Source organism: Sylvia atricapilla, chromosome 19 (genome assembly GCF_009819655.1).
Source record: "Sylvia atricapilla isolate bSylAtr1 chromosome 19, bSylAtr1.pri, whole genome shotgun sequence".
NCBI classification, from domain to species: Eukaryota; Metazoa; Chordata; class Aves; order Passeriformes; family Sylviidae; genus Sylvia; species Sylvia atricapilla.
The window spans coordinates 3,128,516-3,149,349 of NC_089158.1; the positions used below are offsets into that span (position 1 = coordinate 3,128,516).

General features: G+C 50.6%; 1 protein-coding gene across 1 annotated transcript in view; it reads right to left on the reverse strand.

Annotated features, from left to right (window-relative positions):
* The window catches only part of CACNA1B (calcium voltage-gated channel subunit alpha1 B), a 183,802-nt gene that overhangs the window by 68,060 nt on the left and 94,908 nt on the right, over nt 1-20,834 (reverse strand). Inside the window, 4 exon segments of the mRNA XM_066332486.1 lie at nt 1,796-1,916; nt 3,581-3,807; nt 5,217-6,031; nt 16,135-16,201. Of these exon segments, the coding sequence (XP_066188583.1) occupies nt 1,796-1,916; nt 3,581-3,807; nt 5,217-6,031; nt 16,135-16,201 (1,230 nt within the window).

A 20,834-nucleotide genomic window follows, 5' to 3' on the forward strand; every position in this document is an offset into this window, starting at 1 on the left:
TTTAACTCCTCGTCATTCAGAGCCAGCGGTGGGATGTGGGAGCATTTGTGAAGCGCCAGTGGGGCTTGAGAAATCACTTCCCAACCCCGTGTGCTCCAGTAGGATGGTGGCACTTGGGAACAAGAAGGGGATTTATTTCTGCTTCCCTGAGCTGTTTTCCCCTCTGGCAGCACCCGGGTCACGGATCCCAGCAGGGCTCGGAAGGGAGGTGGCAGCACTGGAGTGGGGAAAAGCTGCTGACCCCAGGAGGAGCTCTCTGGAGGAGTTCCCAGCAGCCAGAGCACCTCGGGGGGATGCAGCTGGCTCTGCACCTTGCTCAGAGGAGGAAAAACAAGCTGCTGACATTCCCGGAGTTTGGGCTTTGTCTTGTTATTCCCTCTTGGCTTGCTTGGAACACGTTTTTTCTCCCAGTGAACTTTGTTTTCCCAATGGTTTTTCAGCACAGCTTTTTTTCTGGGCGGAAGTGGGAGCTGGAGGAAGCTGAAACAGCAAAGCAACTGAAAGAACCCCCAGACCCTGGGCTCTGAGGCTCAGAAGGAGCCAGCTGGGATGAGGGGAGAGAAAAGAGGTAGCCATAGGAAACAAGGAAATTTTTTTGCTGCTTCTCTGCCCAGCCCAGCCCTCAGCCCAGAGCCCCTGGAGCACCTCTCACTCCCCACCCAGCCATCTGCCTTGGCAGATCTTGCCCAGCTCATTTTTGGTGGTCACTTCACAGCAAAAAGATCAAATATGAGTGAAATACCATTTCCTTACCCACCCAGACAGAGGCCAAGCTCCATAATCCTAATTTGGCTGCCCAGGGAATGGTCCCGAGGCTGCCAGAGCTCCAGGAGCGTTTGGACAACCTGGGATGCCCAAGGTGGGATTGTTGGGGGGTGTGTGCAGGGCCAGGGGCCAGATCAGTGATCCTGGGCTCTGTCCCAGCTCAGGAGATTCTGGGATGTTGTTCAGCCTGCCCTGGGTCTGGGGGTGTTTCCACCACAGGGGCTTTTTGGATGTCAAATCGGAGCCTGTTTAGCTCCAAGACTGCACAGGATGTCACAGTCCTCAGCAGCAGGAGGAGAGCTCATCCTTCCCTTAAATCCAGCTGCCCAAGAAGGGCCTGAGTTCCCCTTTGGTATTTGGGCAGAGAGGAATTCCCAGATTTACAGGTTTACCTGAGCCAGAGAGAAACCTCTGCTCCAGGGGGGTCTCCAAAAGTTCCAAACACCCTCCCTTAAAATGCTGGAAATTACGCACAACCCTTCGTGCCACAATAACCCCAACCCCTCTCCCCACTGGTCCTGCAGTCTCCAGAGGAACAGATCCAGAATTTCCAGGCTTTGAGTCCAAAGCTCCCCAGGAGCTGCCCGAAGGGGAAGAAATGTCCCAATCCCAGCAGATCTCAAAAGCTGCACTCCCAGCCTGGGCAAATAAAAATATCCAGGTTTTCCCAGCAGTTCAAAGTTTGCAGTGATGCAAAGCCACTTTATGGAAAGAGCAGGAATTCCAGCTGAGGAACCTGCAGGAATTTGCTGGGATACAAATGATCCTCAACCTGTTATTCCTGATAAAATCTTTTCCCAGCACTACCCGTGCTCCCGCTTTTGGAGATCTACACCACCAGGGTCTGCCCAAAGCATTTTCTTTTCCTTATCCTGGTGATTTATCCTTCCAGGAAAACCAACAGAACAACGGCATCTGACCCACAGAAATAAGCTTTCATTTCAGGTCCCAAGGTGTTTTCAGAGATGTAAATCCCACTGATGTTATTGCTTTGAAGCACCTGGAGGCTGTAATTGGAACAGGAACTTACGGATTAGTGGGACTGAGGATGAACATGGAGCTGTAAGGCAGGATTGGTTTAGGCCCGTTTTTCGTCAAGTCATCGTCGTCTTTCTTCTCCTCTGTTCTGCTTTCAAACTCCACGTTGTTCACTGGAAATGAGAATTCAGGGAGAGCACAAAGGAGAGGGTTAAAAATGGATCCACTGCCTGGAACAGCTGGAAATGCAAACAGTGCAGCTGGGAGAGCAAACAGCCTTTGGAAGTGCTGATTAAATGGGATGAACAATCACTGGGTCATTATCACTCCACTGCTGATGAGCCACGGAGCAGGAGCAGCCAGGAAATGAAACCATGAGCTGATTTATCCCAGAGCTGTCAAACTGTGTTCCCAAAGAGCACAAATTCTTGGGGAGAGGGATCAGCTCAGGATCTTTGAAAAAACAAAAAGGAAGTCTGACCAGCCTCGTAATTCAGTGTTTTCTCCCATGGAGCAGGGGCACAACTGGCTTTGGAACACGTAAAAGAGCAGACTCATGGATGAGGTATAATAATCCGGGGGCTGAGACTGTTGAACTTCCCAGAAATAGGAAAAAAAGACCTGGAAAGGACTTTTTGGACCCCTCCAGAGCTGTGCCTGCATCGTGCACCTCGATTTGGTCAGATTTGGTCAGTCCCATGAGCAAAGTGTGCAGCGCCATCCTGCAGCAGGTTTTGGGATCTCCTGCTCTGAGATTGTTCCCAACCTCCCTCCCAAAGGTTGGAAAATCTCCAGTTCTTATCCTGACTTCACTTACAGGGCGTTTATGGGATAATTCACTGAAGATAATTTCCTATCTATGAACTGGGTTCATTTTATGCTGCAGATTCTCTTCTTAGAGACGTATAAAGGATCTTCCATTAATTCCCAGGACCTAAAGCCCAACAGTCCCACCCTTTGGAATGTGTTCTGTGCAGGGCTGTTATTACTTTTTACTTCATTTTGCAAGAAAATGACATTTCATTGTGTTTGAGTGACATCTTCAATAAACTCCTTATTGGATCTCCAATCAGATCCAGAGGAAATGGCCAGGAAAGGGAGAGGCTGATAAATTGTAATTGACAGGAACTCAGCATTGCAATATAGGAAAATTACCATTGAAGAGGGAAAGAAAAAAAAGGAGAAAGAAGAAGGGGGAAAAAAAAAAAAGAAAAGATCAATCTTGTGGCTGATAACAGAGTGAAAAATCACAGAGACCCTGCCAGATGTTGGCTGTGCCTCCTGGAAAGCAGAGTCCTGACAGCCTGGATTTTAATGTGGACCTCCTGGATTTCACACTGGGATTCTCCTCAGCTCTCCACACTTCTCCAGGCTGTTCCCACCCTGCCAAGGATCAGCCCCAAGGTGGTGGGAACAGCCTGGGGGTGGCTGGGCACAAGGATCTCGGGATGACCTGTAAATCTGTGCTGGTTGACCCAAGAGGAAGAGCTCTGGAGAAGGACAGGGAGGGTGGATCTGCTCCAGCTGTGATGCAGAGGGTTGTAAAAAGCTCTGGATTGTCACAGGATCTCAAAGCAGCAGGAGCACAGCTGGGTGTTGCTCTCCCTGCTCCTTCACCTTTCCCTTACACAAAGGGTGTGGCCTGGGTGAGCCATCTCCAGAGAGTCCCAGGTGTTTCCCAGAGCCACCAGGCATCCAGGAACCCTGGCTGAGCTCCTGTGTGACAATCACAGATCCTCTGCCCCTCTCGAGGATGGCAGTGCCCAGGACAGCCCCCATCACTCCCTGGAAATTTCAATTTCCCAGCAATTCCGCAGCAGGACAAACGAGGACTCACTTGGGATGACAGTGGTCTCCCCTGGAGGGGCAGTGATGGTGACAGGGATGTTCACAGTGGTGGTTTTGTCCAGGGGAGGCTGAATCATCCTCGTCACATTCTTCTGGTTGTCGGCATCCTCGGGCTGCTCGGGCACCTTCTGCAGGTACGTGCTGGGCAGGGTGTGCACAGGGACACTGCCAGGGCCACTGCCACTGCCACTGGCCTCCAGCTCACACTGGTTCTCCCTAGGAGAGAGCAGGATTTGTTCAGTACAGCCCGGGAAGGGTTCAGAGAACACATCCCTCCTGCTGCAGTGTCGCTGTTGGGGACACAAAAGAGCTACACTCAGTTAGGTTGGAGTGAGGAGTGAAAAGAAGGGCAGTTTATTATGGTTTGGGGTTTAAATAGGATTAAGGATTGGAGGACAGGAGGGACACCTCTCTGACCCCAGTTTAGAAGTCCATGACAGAAAGGGATAAAAACAATCTCCTTTGTTTATGGCACACGCAGGAGAATCTCCACTAGAAATATGTGAACAATCGTCAGAAGGCTGAAAATCAGGGTGACACTGCACCTCGGGCTGGGTTTGTTTCCTCCACAGAAATCCTTCACAGGACAACCTCTGACAGCAAAACTTGGGATCTTTTTCTCCCCAGTCCCAGTATTAGCAGGGGACTGAGGCTCTGGACATCCCTGGGGTCACTCCAGTGATGCTCCCAAGCCAGGACATTGCAGCAGTGCCATGAGCCACTCCCCAGAGCAGCTGCTGGATGAACACTGGACACGCTGCTCCCTAACGCTCTCCCCAGGCCTTATTGAAATATGGTGATTCTCTTTTCCAGCTTGGAGCCGTTCTGGAACGTGGCTGTCAGCAGCTAAATGGCTCCTGCTGTCCTCTGCAGCAGCAGCAGCTCTGCTCCAGTGAGGAGGAAAGCGAGCCCATGCACATGAGCACGCTGAACAGCAGGCAGAGTGTGTGGAAATTCAGCTGAAAGGAAGATAATTTAGACAGGAAAATTATTATCTCAGTGCCACTCACGGCTCTCCACGGTGACATGAACTCTATTCTAAAGAATCCCAGTGCAATTTTTTTTTTTCCATCAGACTAATAAAGCTGAAAAGGCAATCTATCCTTCTTTATTAACTACTCCAAATGCTTCAGCAGGGCTGTTTTTCTCACTTGACTTACATAAGAATTAAAGCAAATGGGGGCGGGCCATCGTTGCTCTTAATGGAAGAGGCCACGTGCTGGAACAACTGGTGGTGCAGCTGAAGGCTCCCCATTAAAAACGAAAATCAAAGGGCTGTAAGCAAGGCTGGCTGAAATTTAAAAAGATGTCCCTCAGGAGCTTCCTTCAGAAGCTGGGAAATTCTCTGCTCCACTTGGTGTCCTACAGGCTCTGTTGGTGTTTACAGCAAGGATATTTCCTGCCTTAAACCTGAGCTTTTCACGGACCAAAACGGTTTTTGGGAGCCTCTATCACTGCTGACTGAGGCCAAACAGAACCGCAGGTCGTGGTGGGAGCTGGTGCGGGGACAGGGACAGGCAGGGACTGCCCCGGCGAGGGCGATGAGGGATTTTCTGCAACACATCTGGGGCTCCGTGACCCCTTGAACCGACCCGGGCAGGGTCCGTCCGGCAGCGCTCACTCACTTGGGCTGGTGATTGCGGTGCTCCTTCTCGGCAGCCTCGCCCTCCTTGTCGCCGCTGTCCTTCTCCACGGACTCGTAGGTGGCCAGGGCCCTGTTCCTGAGGCGGTGCCGCCGGTGGGGCTCCTCGCCGTTGTCACCCTTGGCCCCGGGCTCCCCGTCCCTGTTCCCGGAGCGGGACCCTCCGCGGTGGCGGGCGCGGCGCTCGGCGCGGCCGTTCGCGGGCGCGTTGCCGTCCTTGGGCGGCCGGTCCGAGGAGTGCCGGTGGCCGCGGTGCCTGCGGTGCTCCTTGTCTGCCCCTTCCTCCACCGAGCCCCGCCGGTGGTGCCTCTTCCCCCCTTCCTGCCCTCTGTTACGGTCGCTTTTCCCTTCCTTGCTGCCGCCTTCCACCTCCTTGCTGCGGCTGCGGTGCTGCCTGTGCCGCTCCTCCTTGTTGCCCGCGCCGGTTTCGCCGCTCTCGTCCTTGGTGGCGTCTCCTTTCTCGTGCTCCGCCGGCTTCTCCTTGTCCCGGTGCCGGTGGTGCTTCCGCGGCGCTTCGGCCCCGTCCGTGGAGGTGGCTTTGGGATGCTCCACCGCCTCCTGCACATCGCCGGGGCTCAGCTTGGTGATGTTGTTCCTGCCCTCGCCGCGGGGCTCCACCACCAGCGGCCGGTCCAGGTGTGTTTTCATGTCGGGGCGGATGTGCAGGGTGGTGGCGTAGCGGACGCGCTCCTCGGGGTCCAGCTCGTTGTACAAGGCCTCGCAGCTGGCTCGGAAGTTGTGCATCCGGATCTGGCTCGTCCTCTGCTCCCAAACCGACTTGGATTTGGAGGAATTCTGCTGCTTGCTAAGGGCGGGAGAAAAGGGAGATAGTCAGCGCCCGACTTCGCGCCAATTCCCTAAATACAAGCCAAAAAAAAATAACAAAAAAAGAGGGAATTTTCAGCTGAGGTGGGAAATTAGAGGGTCGAACCAAAGGAGTAACAGGGATGGAGAGAGAACATGAGCAGGGAAAGCCAGCAGGATCATCCGTGTTAGTTTGCCCACACACTATGAGATCAGCCCTCTGGAAAGGAGTTAATTCTGCATTTCGGAAATGTGGAAGCCTCGGGAATAGTCTGAAGGATTAAAACGTCAGCACACAAAAATCACACACCTCAGCCAGAGCTTTGGAACAGCCCACAAAGCTTCCCAAAATTAGCGGCACTTTTTCTCCCCACCTGGAAATATCTGGATGAGGAAATTAGCGGTGAGCAAGAGAAGTTAGATCAGCAGGAGGAGCAGGGGAAATGAAACCTGGCCCTGAGGATCCGAGCCTGCCACCAGCCCCTTCCCCTTCCCGCCAGCCCCAGGAGGTGTTTTCCAGCTGTGCTGACCTGCTGGCTCATGGAACAGGGCTAAAACTGCTCTAAACCCACAGCATCCTTCCAAGTGAGCATGGACCAGCCCTCACATCACTGGAGAATGGAAATGTACAAGTAAGAAAGGAAAACTGTCCTGTGCACCAGGAAAAGAGCCCAGAGAGTGGGAGAGTCACACACCGATCCATGAAAGATCCTGAGCTGGAAGGGACTGAAGGGATCACCCAGCCCCTGTCCCTGCCCAGAGCCCAGCAATCCCACCCTGGGCATCCCTGGCAGCGCTGGCCAAAGGCTCCTGGAGCTCTGGCAGCCTCGGGGCCGTGCCCATTCCCTGGGGAGCCTGGGCAGTGCCAGCACCCTCTGGGGGAAGAACCTTTCCCTGCTCTGCAGCCTGAGCCTGCCCTGGCCCAGCTCCAGCCCTTCCCTGGCTCCTGTCCCTGGCCCAGAGCAGAGCTGGAGCTGCCCCTCGGGAGGAGCTGCAGCCCCCGGGGAGCTCTGCCCTCACTCTGCTCCAGCTGAACCATCCCAGTGCCTCAGCTGCTCCTCATGGGCCCTCCAGACCCTTCCCCACCTCAGTATCCCAGGATGATGGGATGGGAACACCTGCAGGCACCTGCTCATCTCTGTCACCTCTGGTGACAAAGACACCTCCTCTGGCACGGCCTGAGTGCTTTGATTTTTCAGCACTTGGGGTCTCACCACCACATTCAAAGTGACCACAAACCCAAAGAGGGTTTGGAGGTTGTGAAGGGAAGACTTTTTCTTTTCCTCCTAAGAACTGCAAGCCTAACTCTGCTTTTCACTGGTTGCCAGGGTGAGTGCTGGATTTAACCTCGTGGAGGCTCAGCACCCTTTTTTTCCCAAATGAAACCTTTTCTAGCAAAGCCAGGAAAGGCATTTTCCTCCTGCCAGCCTGCTCTGACCTCTCCATTCCCCACACTTCAGCCTGAGCTGTGCAGCTGGAGGGAGCAGAGCCCACATGGGAGGCAGACACAACTTCCTTACGCATTTTCTGGGCTCCCCTGGCAGTGGGAATAAAGCAGCTTTTGCGTGTTCTGGTGCTGATTGGGACTGTCTGGCTTTGTCACCGTGCACAGACCCTGGGGAGGTGACGTCCAGCCACGCTCATGTGGCACAGTGGGAGCTGTCAGAAGGGGTTTGTGTCGCTGGGCTCTGCTGGGGAATCGCTTCTTTACCGAGGTTGCTGCTGCCTGGAGCTGCTAAAAGAGGCCAAAATGCACTAAAAACCTCATGAGAGCACCTGGGCAGATGTAAAGAAACGTCATTTAATCCCCAAATCAGAGCTGATCACCAAAATTAAATATCTACGCCCTGTTGCCAAGTTCTGGACTCATTTTTCCAGCAGCTGAGTCCCCCATTTGCACCACGGCAGGAGAACAAGTGATAAAAATCACAGTTCCAAATGTAAATAATACCAGAAGGTCCTGGAGACACAGCTCAGAGCCCTGCTCACCCCAAACCCCACACTCCAGGGAGGACAGGCTCCTGCTGAGGGAGAGCCCCCTCCAAGCTGGCACAAGGATGAACAGCCCCATCCCAGTGGGCACTCACCACTTTCTTTGGTTCGAAATGATGAAAAAATGAAATATTCTCTCTTATCAGCAGCTTTCTTTGGTTTGAGGAACAATGAGGAACACAGTGAGCCTCTGACTGCCCAGCCCTGCTGCCCTGTCCGAGGGTTTCCCATGGGAAGCCCCAGGAGAAGCTGGGCACAGGCAGCAGAGGAGCTGCCTGGGATGGGCACCCCGGGATGTCCTGCACAGCCTCTGGGGTGGGTCGGTGCCTTGCTCTGCCATGCCCCAGGTTTTAGCTCTGCTGAACCCAGCTGGGCTCCAAATCCCTTCAAACCCAGGCTCAGGGAAAGCTCAGGGGTTTTCTGTGCCTGGCTGGGCTCCCTGAACCACAAACACCTTTGTTCTTGGGGAATATTCCTCGCTCCATCGTGAAAGCCCTGTGGGGGACCAGCCTCTGTCCTGTGCTTTGGGCAGCACTGAGGTGATCATCAGCCTTAATGATTAATTAGAAAAGTGTCTTTGTGCTGAAACTTTATCTACAACCACCCCCTGCTCCATCTCCTGTGTTCTACAGCCGTGGGACAGGAACCAGAAGGGCTGGGACACGAAGCCTCAGTGTCCCTGCAGTGATTCCCCAAAGCAAAACACGGAGAAAACCATCCGGCAGCTCCCAGGGACACAGCCTGTGCTGAGCCCATCCCAGCCAAGAGGGAGAGAAAATCCCCTCAGTCAGGCTGCAGGTGGTGAGGAAGGTTGGGCTGCAGAGCTGATCCTCAGCCCAGCTCTGACACGAGCTGTGTCACTGCAGGAGGGGGTTTGCACTTGTGTTTCAGTGACACCGAGAACATAAATCAGCTCGGAAATGATCTCTGAGCTGTTCCCAGCGCCCATCACTCAGGGCTAAGTGAGAGGTGCTGCCAGGAAACTGCACCCCTGAGGACCTGCAGGAACCAACTCATCATCCCAGCCCGTCCTGCTCAGATCCCTGTGCAGAGCAGACACTGCCATTCCCAGCTGGAATTTCCCAGCACCTGGAAATGAGCTGCATCCTTAATACTGACACAAGTCACGGAGCTGAGTGCCAAAACCTGCAGCACAAAGTCACCCACTGGCTCTGGGCACCAGCAGCTCCAGAGCAGGAGCTGCACAGGCAATGCTGCACAGCCATTCCTCATGCCACTGGGAAAAGACTCCAAATTTTTTTTTAAAAAGGCAAATCAGGATATTCATGGAGCAGTAAAAAACCCAGTCAGGGAAAAACTGCACCTGTGAGCTCAATTCCATCTCCAGAGCAGGGAGGAGCATCCCAAACCCTGCTATCCTAAATCGTGCCATCCCAAATCCTGCCATCCCAAACCCCTCCATCCCAAACCCTGCCATCCCAAACCCCGTCATCCTAAATCCTGCCATCCCAAACCCTGCCATCCCAAACCCCTCCATCCCAAAATTGCCATCCCAAAAGCACCAGTCAGGAGCCAGAGCAGGGCACAGGGGCAGCTGTGGGAGAGGGGGAAAAGCCTGAGGACAGCGCTGGGAATTCCAGAGCCAGAGCAGCAGCAGGAAGTTCCAGCTGCTTGTCCAGCTGGAATTATCCAGCCCTGGCTCTCTCTGAGTCCCCACAGGGACTGAGCTGGGGAATTGGGGCAGCTCCTGTCCTCCTGGTGCCCTCTGGGCACGGGGACAGCCTGGGAGCTGACTTAGGGCACCCCTTAAAACACAGCCCAGCTGCCTGCCCGGGAGGAGATGCAGTGACAGGAGGGGTTTGGAGGAGATGGAGAAACATCAACGGGGCAAAAATTAATTCCTCTGCTTCCCCCCTCGTTTGGTGCAGTGAATTCTGCCCAAATCAGAGCAGGTACAGCCGAGTTTTTGATGAACTGATCAAAAACAGGATTTGTGATTTCAAATATTTACTCCACAAAAAACCAAAAAGAACCCACAAAACCCATAAAGCCAACTAAACCCTGCTCGCTGCTGGCAGCTTAAAACCCTGCTGAAGCCATTAAGGGAATTGCCCTGTAAATCACTCCTGACTTGCTGCCATCCTACAAACACTGCTGGAAATTCATTGCTCTACTCCCCATCCCTATTTTCAGGAATATTTGGAGCTCTTTGAAGGCTCTGCTCCATCCCCAGATCCTCCAGGCTGAGAATGTTGTAGGTACCACTGCTGGTACCAGCTCCACTGGTTTTCCTTGCATTAGGACACCAACAAACAACTGCTGCCTGTGGCTGGAAAGAAAACCCCACAATTCCTGGAGAATCAAAATAAAATTCATATTAATGAACCAATGACTAATATTGGTATAAATTAAAATTGCAGTCACTGTGTGGTTTGTTTAAGCAAGGGAAGTGTATTTTTAGTCAGATTCTAATCTTAGGGTGCTCCCTAATGATTCAAGAGTTTGTTCCCATAACCTTTAAAATCACTGCTGCACTTCATGGAAATCCTTACAATTTTGCTGCAGTAAATAATGAATGAAAGCAGCCTATGGAAAGATAATAACTCAATGTTAAAAATAACCACACAATCACACTGTGGAGGGGAAATTCTGTGTTTCAGATAAAAGGGAATTTGCTCTTAAAATGAAACAAAACCTTTGCGCTCAAATCCAATTTTCTGTTCATGAATTCGGGGTTGGTTCATAAACTCCACATTTCCATTTTCCACTTGGAAAACACAATGGGGTCTTTCACTCTGGGGCTGGTGTGCACAAAGCCCAAGGTTTTATCTCTCTGAGAGCTGCTAAAACAATTTTCTCTCAGCTGAACTCAGCGCTTGGGTTTCAATAAAAGTGTTCTGCCAGTGACCCCAGAGTTGGTGCTTGGATGCTTCAGCACCTTTTTTATCCTCCTGAGCTCCATCTCCTTCCTGAGCTCCCCTGGGAGATGCTCTGAGCATTCCCATGGAGCTGGAGCATCACAGGCACCAGAACCAAGGTGCAGAAAACACGTTTTTTTAAGTGGCATTATCTCTGAGGGGAATAATTACCTTGGTTTGAGATAATTTTTCGCCAAAATTATTCTTGACTCCCTCCAAAATTATTCTTGAATTTGATTTTGGTTTTAGAAATTACAATTTATAGATAACAAAGCACATTAATTTTCTGTATCATTATATAAATTTTAATATATTGATGTATAAATTTTGTCCATTTTTGTACATATATAAATTGCATTTTTTGATATTGCAGCTTCACAGAGACAAAACTTACTCTTTTATAATATTCCTCTCAACATCAGCTAGAAACTATTACATTTTGAAAGAAATAAAGCCCATCCTGGCACTTTATCTCCAGAAATGTGTTGCTGAAATTTAAAATGCCTTTTAAACTTTCCCAGGCACCAATTTCTCAGCCCAACAAAGGTCACTGAATGCCACAGTTTGGGTTTTTTTCAGCATTATCCCCCTCAGATTGAATTCCTACTCATTCTTCCTGTTCTTTTGGACAGTTTGGGGCAGGTGCAGGATGAGCAGAGGTGCCTGGGCTGAGCAGGAGGAAGGAGTTGGGATGGCAGAGAGGAGATGGAGCTGAGCATCCCTGCAGGATTTGGGGTTTGCTGAGCACATGGACACAGCCAACCCAGCCAGGAGCTGCTGCTGGTAGGGCCAGAAAGGTCCTAAAAGCCTAAAAATGAATGATTTGGATTGGAAAGGTTCTTACAGCTCATGTTGGGTGTCATGGGCAGGGACACTTCCCACTGTCCCAGGTCACTCCAGCCCCAGTGTCCAGCCTGGCCTTGGGCACTGCCAGGGATCCAGGGGCAGCCACAGCTGCTCTGGGCACCCTGTGCCAGCCCTGCCCACCCTGCCAGGGAACAATTCCTGCCCAATCTCCCACCCAGCCCTGCCCTCTGGCACTGGGAGCCATTCCCTGTGTCCTGTCCCTGCAGCCCTTGTCCCCAGTCTCTCTGCAGCTCTCCTGGAGCCCTTTAGGACTCTGAGCTCTCCCTGAAGCTTCTCCTCTCCAGGTGAGCATCCCCAGCTCTCCCAGCCTGGCTCCGCCCTGGGAGCAGCTCTGTGGTCTGCTCTGAACTCATTCCAGCAGCTCCACGTCCTCCTGATGTTGGGGACATGGACACAGAACCCCAAGTGGGTCCCACAAGGACAGGAGAGAGGGGAGGATCAGCTCCCTCATGCTGCCCACCCCTCTGTAGGTGGGATCCATCCCTGCAGCTCCTTGGAGCAGCTCCATGGTCTCCTCTTCATTCCCTTCACGTCCTCCTGCTGTTGGGAGGCCAGAGCTGGAGGCAGCTCTGCAGCTGGGGCCTCAGCAGAGTGGATCAGAGCAGTCAACCCAAACTCCAGGATGGATCTGGCACCTCTCTCTGCTCCGAGGAGCCAACAGCCACCATTTCCCAAAATCACCCCAGGGTGCTGCGGCTCTGGGGTTTGCAGCCCCTGCACCCCTCGTTCTGTGCAGCTCTGAAGGGACACAAAGCTCAGCCAGAGTTGGGCTCAGCTGTGAGCAGAGCCACAGTTTTCCTGATTCTGAGGGAAGATGAGGGGTGCAGGGGCTGCAGACCCCAAAGCTGCACTGGATGAGGGGTGAAAGGTCTGCAGACCCCAAAGTTGCAGTGTTGTTCTAAGTTTTCTTGCCTTGTGAGCGTTTGCAATTTCGCACTGGAGATTCTTACGCAATTTTATGTAAATTGTGTGTATATTTAGACTTATTTACTTTGTTTTCATATTCCTCCTCTGGGAGGAGAAATGTGATTGATGGGGACGTTCACCTACGAGGTTGAAGAGGTGGCAACCTGTGTAGCCAATCTTTTGCCTTCTGTAAAAAGTGTATATAAATAAAATCAGAAATATTAAAATAGAGCTTTCCTGCCTGACTTTCTGCTGCCTGCCTCATCCTCTGTGTGTCTGATACTGTGACACTGCAGCACCCTGAGGTGATTTTGGTGCTGGGAAATGGTGGCCGTTGGCTCCTCGTGGGAGGTGCCAGATCCATCCTGGAGTTTTGGGTTGACTGCTCTGATCTGGTAAAAGCTCAGCCAGGCCAAAGCTTCCTGCTCTGAACAGAGCCAAACTTTTCCTGCTTTCTGCTGGAGTTTTTTCCCTATGAGAAGGATTTCACCCAGCCACAACTCAGCACCCTCATGCTGCTCCTCGTTTCTCTCAGAAGAGGAATTTCCTCGTTGTTTTCAGTACGTCTCATCCCAGGAATATAAATCTGGGGGGTTTGCTTTATGCACATCCCAATTCTCAGAAAATGCCAGGAATTATTCCTTCTGTCTGGAGTGATTTTGCTGTCCTTAGGCACCAGATCCCTCTGCAGACCTCAGGCTCTGGATGGTATTTCAGTTATGAATTGTGATCAAACAATTCCACGCTCAGCAATGAAAAGCAGGGTGAGGAAGTCAAAAGCAGAATTTAAATAAATGGAAGTTTAAAGCCTGATTGCTGTGGCTTAATTGAACAAAGAACACACTGGGATTAAATGTATGGAACCATTAAATTCTCCTAAACCCCAGGCCCATTAAGTTTTATTTACATTATATTTGCTTTCAATTCTTGCTTTCCCCTGAAGTGTTGAAGCCTCACTCTCCAGAAGATGCTCTGGCTAATGGCCCAGACCAAAATCCCACCCTAAACTCCAAACTTTTGATAAAAACCAAGCCAAAACATCAGGGAATGAAGACCCAGCCCCTTTTTTGCACTCTGAGGCTGGAGATAAAGAATGCCCAGACAGTGAATACACAGAACAAGCGATAAAGATCAAGGATAATTTGGCTTCTGGGATGGCAAATGACAAATTCATCCTGAGAGAAGATATTGGAGTTTTCTAATTTCCCTCTGTCTTGAACTGGGATGGTGGGAAGGGAAGGATTCCCCACAACTCTTAAAGCTGCTGGAGAAATCCAGCACAATTATTCCCTTGGCTGTGTGTCATCACCTATGCACATATGAATTAATTGCCAAATTCAGTGTGTATTTTAGATAAATCTACTTCAAGAAATAGAGCAGATCTGTATTTAATTCCCTCTACTCAGTGAATGAAAAATGTATTTTGTCCACGCTGGAATTGTGGAACAGATTTGAGAAAGCAACAAAGGCTAGAATTCCAAAGGCTGGAAAATCACTCAACTTGAGATTATTTAAAATTTTTTTTAAAGAAAATGTCTCCTGCATTTTGCCTGTAACTTCTCACTATTTAGAAATTTATAGATTCTTTATTTAGATTTTTTTTTCTTAATAACCAAAGGACACAGGGAAAACCCCAACCCTCCCTATTTCAAGAGATTTTGGGATAAGTTTTGTTCTTCCAGAGCAAATAACCATGGCTGGATCCTGGTTCTCACTGGCAAAGGCACTGGAAGGGAATTAAAGGCACAGGGATTTTTGCAGCTTTTGAAGCTCTTCTTGATCAGTAAATTACTCTTCAATTTCCCCCTGTGCCCAGAAATTAGCCCATTTTTCAGAGTAATTACAGCAGGGCAGAGTCCCACAGAGGCATCCTGAGCTTATCCCGACGTTCCCCAGGGAATGGGAACCCCCAGCTCCTGCCTGGCCTTAAGGGGGGTTGGTCCAGCTTTGTGACCTGGATTTAAAATTTTAAAAAAAGATAAAATAAACGCCATTTCTAACCATGACATTTACACTCTGCACACTCCACGGTGGTCCTGATGCTCTGGGGTGGTTGTAATTTTATATAATTTTATATTTTTATAAGGTTCAGCGATTTATTGAATTTTTTTAATATTTTTTTTCTCGGGGGTTTCTGGAGGTTTTTGGGGAAATGTTCCTGAATACTCACTGAGAAAACAAAAAAGCACATTCAGCTCATCCATCTCTGCACCTTTCTGCCTGTCAAAACTCCCAGTAGCCAGGAAATACATTGGAAAAAATGACCCAGAAGATGACTAAATCTAATTTATCCCCCTAATTGTCCCCGTGAGCCATCAGAGCTGGGCACAGACAGGTCACACCTACTTTGGGCAGTGACAACAGCTCAGCCTTGGTCACAGCAGTTAAACTCATACAAAAAGCACTGACATATTTTAAATCACAACTTATCCGAGGTCCACCAGTGAACAAAGAGCCCCCAAACACCCAGGGAAATACCAGGAAGGAAAAGCTGCTGGAAAAGCTCCTTGGGCTTCACAGTACCTTGGTCCCTGCTGTGGGGCCAGGACAAACCCCCCGGCTGGAATTGCACTTACTTGAGTCTCCAAAAGCATTAAAGAAGAAAGACAAGGTCACACAGTTAAAGGATAACCCAAAGGACACTCATGGGGGTGGGACAGGAGCTGATGAGGAGCTTTGGGGTTAGTCAGCAGCAGTCATGATGTTTTTACCAACCTGCTCGGTGTCAAAGCACACCCTGACTCACAGCACAGCCAGCAGGATTGGATTGGGAGGAAGCACATGGAGTGAGAGAGTTTTCCACTGTGTTTGCTCAACTCCAGCTCCAGAGGACTTCCCAAGTGCCTCATTTGGACAAAATCTGTCGTTTTAAGCTCCAGCTTGAGTGGGTCAGAGAGCAAAGACATAATCAGGTTTTCATGTGTTTTCCAATTTAGTCTCACTTGGACCCTGTTTCCAGAATCCTTTTGAAGTCCTCCTCCAGTTTTCCCTCCGAGAGAGCTCTCCTGGTTCTCCCACTGAACCCAGAGTGCAAACACTGGTGGAACATCAAAGCCAACAGCCCAGCACAGAGTAAACACAGAGAACAGAAAGAAACACGAGCGAGAACAAGACAAACCATCAAACGAGAGGGGACAGGAGAAGAGAATAGTTCAGGAGAAATGATTTCAGGAAAAGAATTAAGGGAGAAAAATGGAGGACGGAAGAGGGGGGAAAAGCCACAGTCAATGTATGAAACACGAGAGTTGCTCACAAATCACAAACATCAAATGACAATGACGCCTTCCAGTGCCTTCTCTGGATGTCGGTCTGGAGGCTTTCCACAATGACGGGAATGAGTTTTGGGGAGGGGGGAAAAAACCACAGGGAGAGTGAAGGCACCAGGAGGAGGGGAAGGTTTTACAGAGCTCTAAATGAGGAATCCATTGAGTGAATACCGTAACAGAGAGCAACTCACGGTGAATTTACGCTGGAGACTGACGAGCTGCGAGATACAGTACCTCGAGTTTGCTTTACAAAACTGCACATGCAAAAAAACAAAACAAACAAAGAAAACAAAAAGTGAGAAAAGAAAAAGCCAAAAAAAAAAATAAAAAAGGGAAAAGAAAAAAAAGGAAAAAACCAAACCAAAGGAGCAGAGAAACCATAGAAGACATTGGGAGGAGACTGGTACAGGCTGTGTCCGACGGGAGGAGACCGGGCAAGCTCCAGGGTTGTGGGAGGCACGGACACAGCACCCTCTGGAGAGCAGGGACACAACCAGAGAGTCCAGAAGGGAACCAAAAGGCAGCCAAAAGGAGAAGGTGTCCAAAAGGCACACCGTGGTCTCAGGGCTCCCTGGTACTCACACAGCCAAAGGTCTGCAGGAGCCACCTCAGGGCATTGTGCTGAAATCCTCCTTCCCAAGTGGAGCAGGATGTGAATTCCTGCTCTTGGCACCAGGAGCGAGCTCCACACACAGCAAGGGCTGCAGAGAGTGCTCCAAACTCCACCTGAGCTCCAGCAGCTGGAGCCAGGCCACTTCTCCTCAGCCCCTGTCTCAGCTGGGCTCTGTGCAGGCACTCACCTCTGTCCTCGGACAGGGATTGGGATGGGCTGGCCTCAGACTGCCCAAAAATGGGTCACAGGGCAAAAAATCCTCAGCTCTGCTGCAGGGCAGGGCCCGGGGGTGAAAGGAGCTTCCTGCAGCTTAAAGGATTCTGTAGATTCTCCTCCATCTCCTCCACACCATTTATGTGAGGGGCTTCTAAACACAGAAATCACTGAATCACACAGGAAAGGCAGGGAATCCACAGGAAACCAGGACTCTAAATATCCTGATGGATCCTGGCTTGGGGCATTCATTTTCTCCTAGCTCTAAATGATCATCTTTATCAATCTACACCATTTCAAAAACCCTCCCCAAGACTGAAAACAAAATCCCTTCACCTCCTGATTTGCCGTTTCAGTTGTAGCATTTTTCCTCCTGCTTTCACGAGCATTTAAATCTGTTAACAATCAATTCTAGCCAACCAGAAGGCCCAGTTAACATCTAATGTTCTTTGGGTATCACAGAGGTAGAGTTTTAAATCCACATTTATTAAAATTAATGGATGGTTCTAAACAGAAATGTTGGCTCCAATGATGCATATTACACAAAATCCAGAGGTTCAGAAACCTGGAGTGAATATAAGACACATTATGGAAGGCATCATAAAAGTTTTGCTTGAAGCAAATAATCTGCTGAGCAGCCAGGTGAAGGATTTTACCTAAACCTCAGGATTTCTGTACTTGTCTGGTGCCAAATGAAATAGGAGCAGAGGCAGAGTGGGGGTGGCATGTCCTGCTGCTGGCCAAGAAATTATTATTTCCAGGCTGCTCAAGCTGGGGACCTTTTTACTCTTTGGCAGCAAAATCCTGCAGGGAACAAGCCTCTGACTGCATGAATTCCTCAGGCATGGCCAAGAAACTCTTTTGGGAAAATTGGGGATGGAGGAGAATGCACAGGGCTGCCCTGATTTCCCTGGGAGGCAGCAGCGAGGCCATGAGGACATTTGGGGGTTCGTTGCTGAAATCAGGTGAACACCCCTCAGTGGGAGGCTGGCACCAACCTCTGCGTGTCTCCCTGCCTCGTTTGGTGCTGGGCAGGCTGGAGGCCACGCTCTGTCCTCGTCACCTGTGCAGGGGATGTGACACAAGTCCTGCAGCACCCCGGGGTCACCGCTCTGCTCCCGGGGCTGGATCTGCCTTTTGGAAACCACAAGGTGCCTGGAGCCGCCGTGTGTGAAGGCACGGAGCCAGCACAGCCTCCCACCATCACAGGATAACAGCAGGAGTTGGTTTTCACTGGGTGTTACTTACCAGGAGCGAGGGACAGAGCCCAGAGAGTGGCTTTGAGTGTGGCTGAGTGACACCGACGATGAGGACAGAAAGGAAAACTCACGTCACACACACTGACACGCTCCGGGGCAGGAGGAGAGGGAACAAACCACAACCAGCAAGAGAAAAAGAACACCTCTTCTAATCTACACCCCGCAGCACAGCACGGGCCATGGGCTGGGTGTTCAGGCAGCTTCTTGCTGGCTCCTGTTGGGTCCCCACAGCCCAACAGAGACGTGGAAATCAGCCCAAGACACAAGGGAAACATGGAACCTCCGAGATGGAAAACCTGGAGAAACAGAGCAGTTCCTCCCTCCCTGCACCCCCAGACCTGTACAAAAGGGCCAGAGGAGTCAGGGTGAAGTGACTGAGGTGCCACCTTTGGTGGCTTTTTTGCCTTGCTCTCGCTGGCAGGCACTGTCCCCCTGTGGGACTGCAATTACAGCACCAATTCTGTCAACAGCCCCGAGTGGGACCAGCAGAAAGCAGTCCTGGAGACAGAAGGAGGTCTTTGGAGGCTGGGAAGTTGTCCTGGGAAGCACAAATAACTCTGGAGCAGCAGCAGTGGGCAATGTGACAAACTGTGCTTAGGTCTGGTGCCCACGTCCAGGAGCTGCGTCTGCCACTGCCCACAGCGTTTCATCCACCACCCAAGTTCTCCTCCCACCCAAAACTCACACCTCACACCTGTGATCAAATGATTTCCTTGGATCTGGCCACGACTCTAATCCATTACCTCGTGCAATTAAAAAAAAAACCCAAACCTCATAAATCACAGAGTGCAAAAAGTTCCTCGAAGTGTGGCTGACTCCTTGGCAGGCTCCTACAAATTTAGGGGTGCTGAAAATTTGATGTTTTAAGGCTTTTCCCAAGAAGAGGTGAGGAGAGCACCCTGGGGAATGCTGTGGGTGCCAGCTGAGCCCCAGGTGGTGCAGGGTGTGCTCGTGGCAGCCCCTTTTGTACTGGCCATTGGTGCAGCTCTGGCTGGGACAGGAAAGGCAGAGGAGGAACCCAAACACAGGGAATTTGAGTATCAGGCCAGGCAAACCAGGAAAAAACCCCGTGTTTGCTTTGGGGTCTTTGTGTGACCCACAGGGACGAGCCTGAGGGCTCTTCCTTCCACTGCCAGTGGCACCAAGAAGTGCTTTGGACATCCAGTGCCTTGGAACTGTCCCCTTGTCCCTCATCCTCGGGTCTGGCTGCCAAGGAAGCTGCACCAATGGTTTGCCCTAAAGACCCCAGGCTCTGTGAAGTCCCTCAGGTGCAGAGGCTGAGCAGGGCAAACGACACAGAGGGGCTGAACAAACCCAGAACTCACCTCCAGAAACAACAAAGCAAGGAAAATGCTAAACAGAAAACAAACAAACAAAAAAAAAATCACAAAAAAAAAAGAAGAATGAAACAACGGGCTCGAATCAAACACATCTCCTGTTTTCAGGCAAACATTGCAAACAGTGACAGAACCAGTGCACCACCCTCGCTTTTCATCCTCAATAAATCCTTCAGGGTAGAGTTCACCAGGTGAAAAACCTGCTGTGGTCAGACAAATCTGCTCAGGTGAATCCCTTTGGTGGAGCAGAGAAACTCAGGGAGCTGGATGAAGCAGCAGCTCCAAACCAACACAGCTTTTCATCCACAAAAACCACAAAATAAATCCTTCAGGGTAGAGTTCACCAGGTGAAAAACCAATTGTGGTCAGACAAATCTATTTGGGTGAATCTTTTTTGGTGGAGCAGAGAAACGCTGGGAGCTGGATGAGGCAGCAGCCTCGCTTTTCATCCTGAGAAGCCACGAAATAAAAAAAAGGCCCTTTCACCAGGTGAAAAAGGAGCTGTGGTCAGACAAATCTGTTCAGGTGAATCCCTTTGGAGAAGGAGGGAGGTTTCTGGGAGCTCCAGACCAAGTGCAGGGCATTGTGAGGCCGACACAAGATAAAGGATCCCTCCCCAGGACCGCAGTGATGAGCTGGTATTAAAGGAGATCCCCGGGGTCCATCAATCACAAACCAATTCCCAGCATCCAATTCCAGGTGGGAAGGTGAAGGTGCCCCCTCAGAGCAGGCTGGAACACTGGATAACAACCTTCCTCATGCTCAGGAAATTATGTTTAGTAACCAACACAATAAATGGAGCTCAGAGCAGAGCAGCAGGGGACAAGGGGACAATTCCAAGGCACTGGATGTGCAAATTTTATGGAGCTTGTTTAGGGGGGGAGGCTGGGGCAGGAGAATGGTGATTAAATGATTCCCTTGGGGCTGGCTGCAGCTGTAATCTGCTACCCCGTGGAATTAAAAACCTCCAAACCTCCTAAGTCACAGAGTGCAAAAAATTCCTCTCCAGGCACAGCTCAGCCTGTATTGGCACGGGAAAAATGCCAGAGGTGGAGGATCCAACAGCCTGGGAAGGGCTGTGAGGAGGTTTAGGGGAGCCACACTCAGTGCTTGGAGCAGGAGTGACCAGGGAAGGGAAGAAAACAGCCCTGAGGCAGCACAACCAACGTGACTTTTCACCAGGCTCAGCCCAGGGACAGCTTTGTCACCTCTGGGGGAGGTGGCCAAACACCGGGGACATGAACATCTAGATGGAGAAAACCCGAGTCGTGGTGTTCTCTGCCACCAGCCTGTTTGGGCTGCTGCAGGCAGGGAAATGTCAGTGTTTTCAGAACATCCCTCCATGCCTGCTCTTGTTAGAGAAATCCACCTTCACACGCTGGAAAAATAAGATTAAACTATAAAACTGAAAAAAAAAAAAAAAACCCAACATATTCCTGAGGGGAAAGTACAAATATGAATTAAT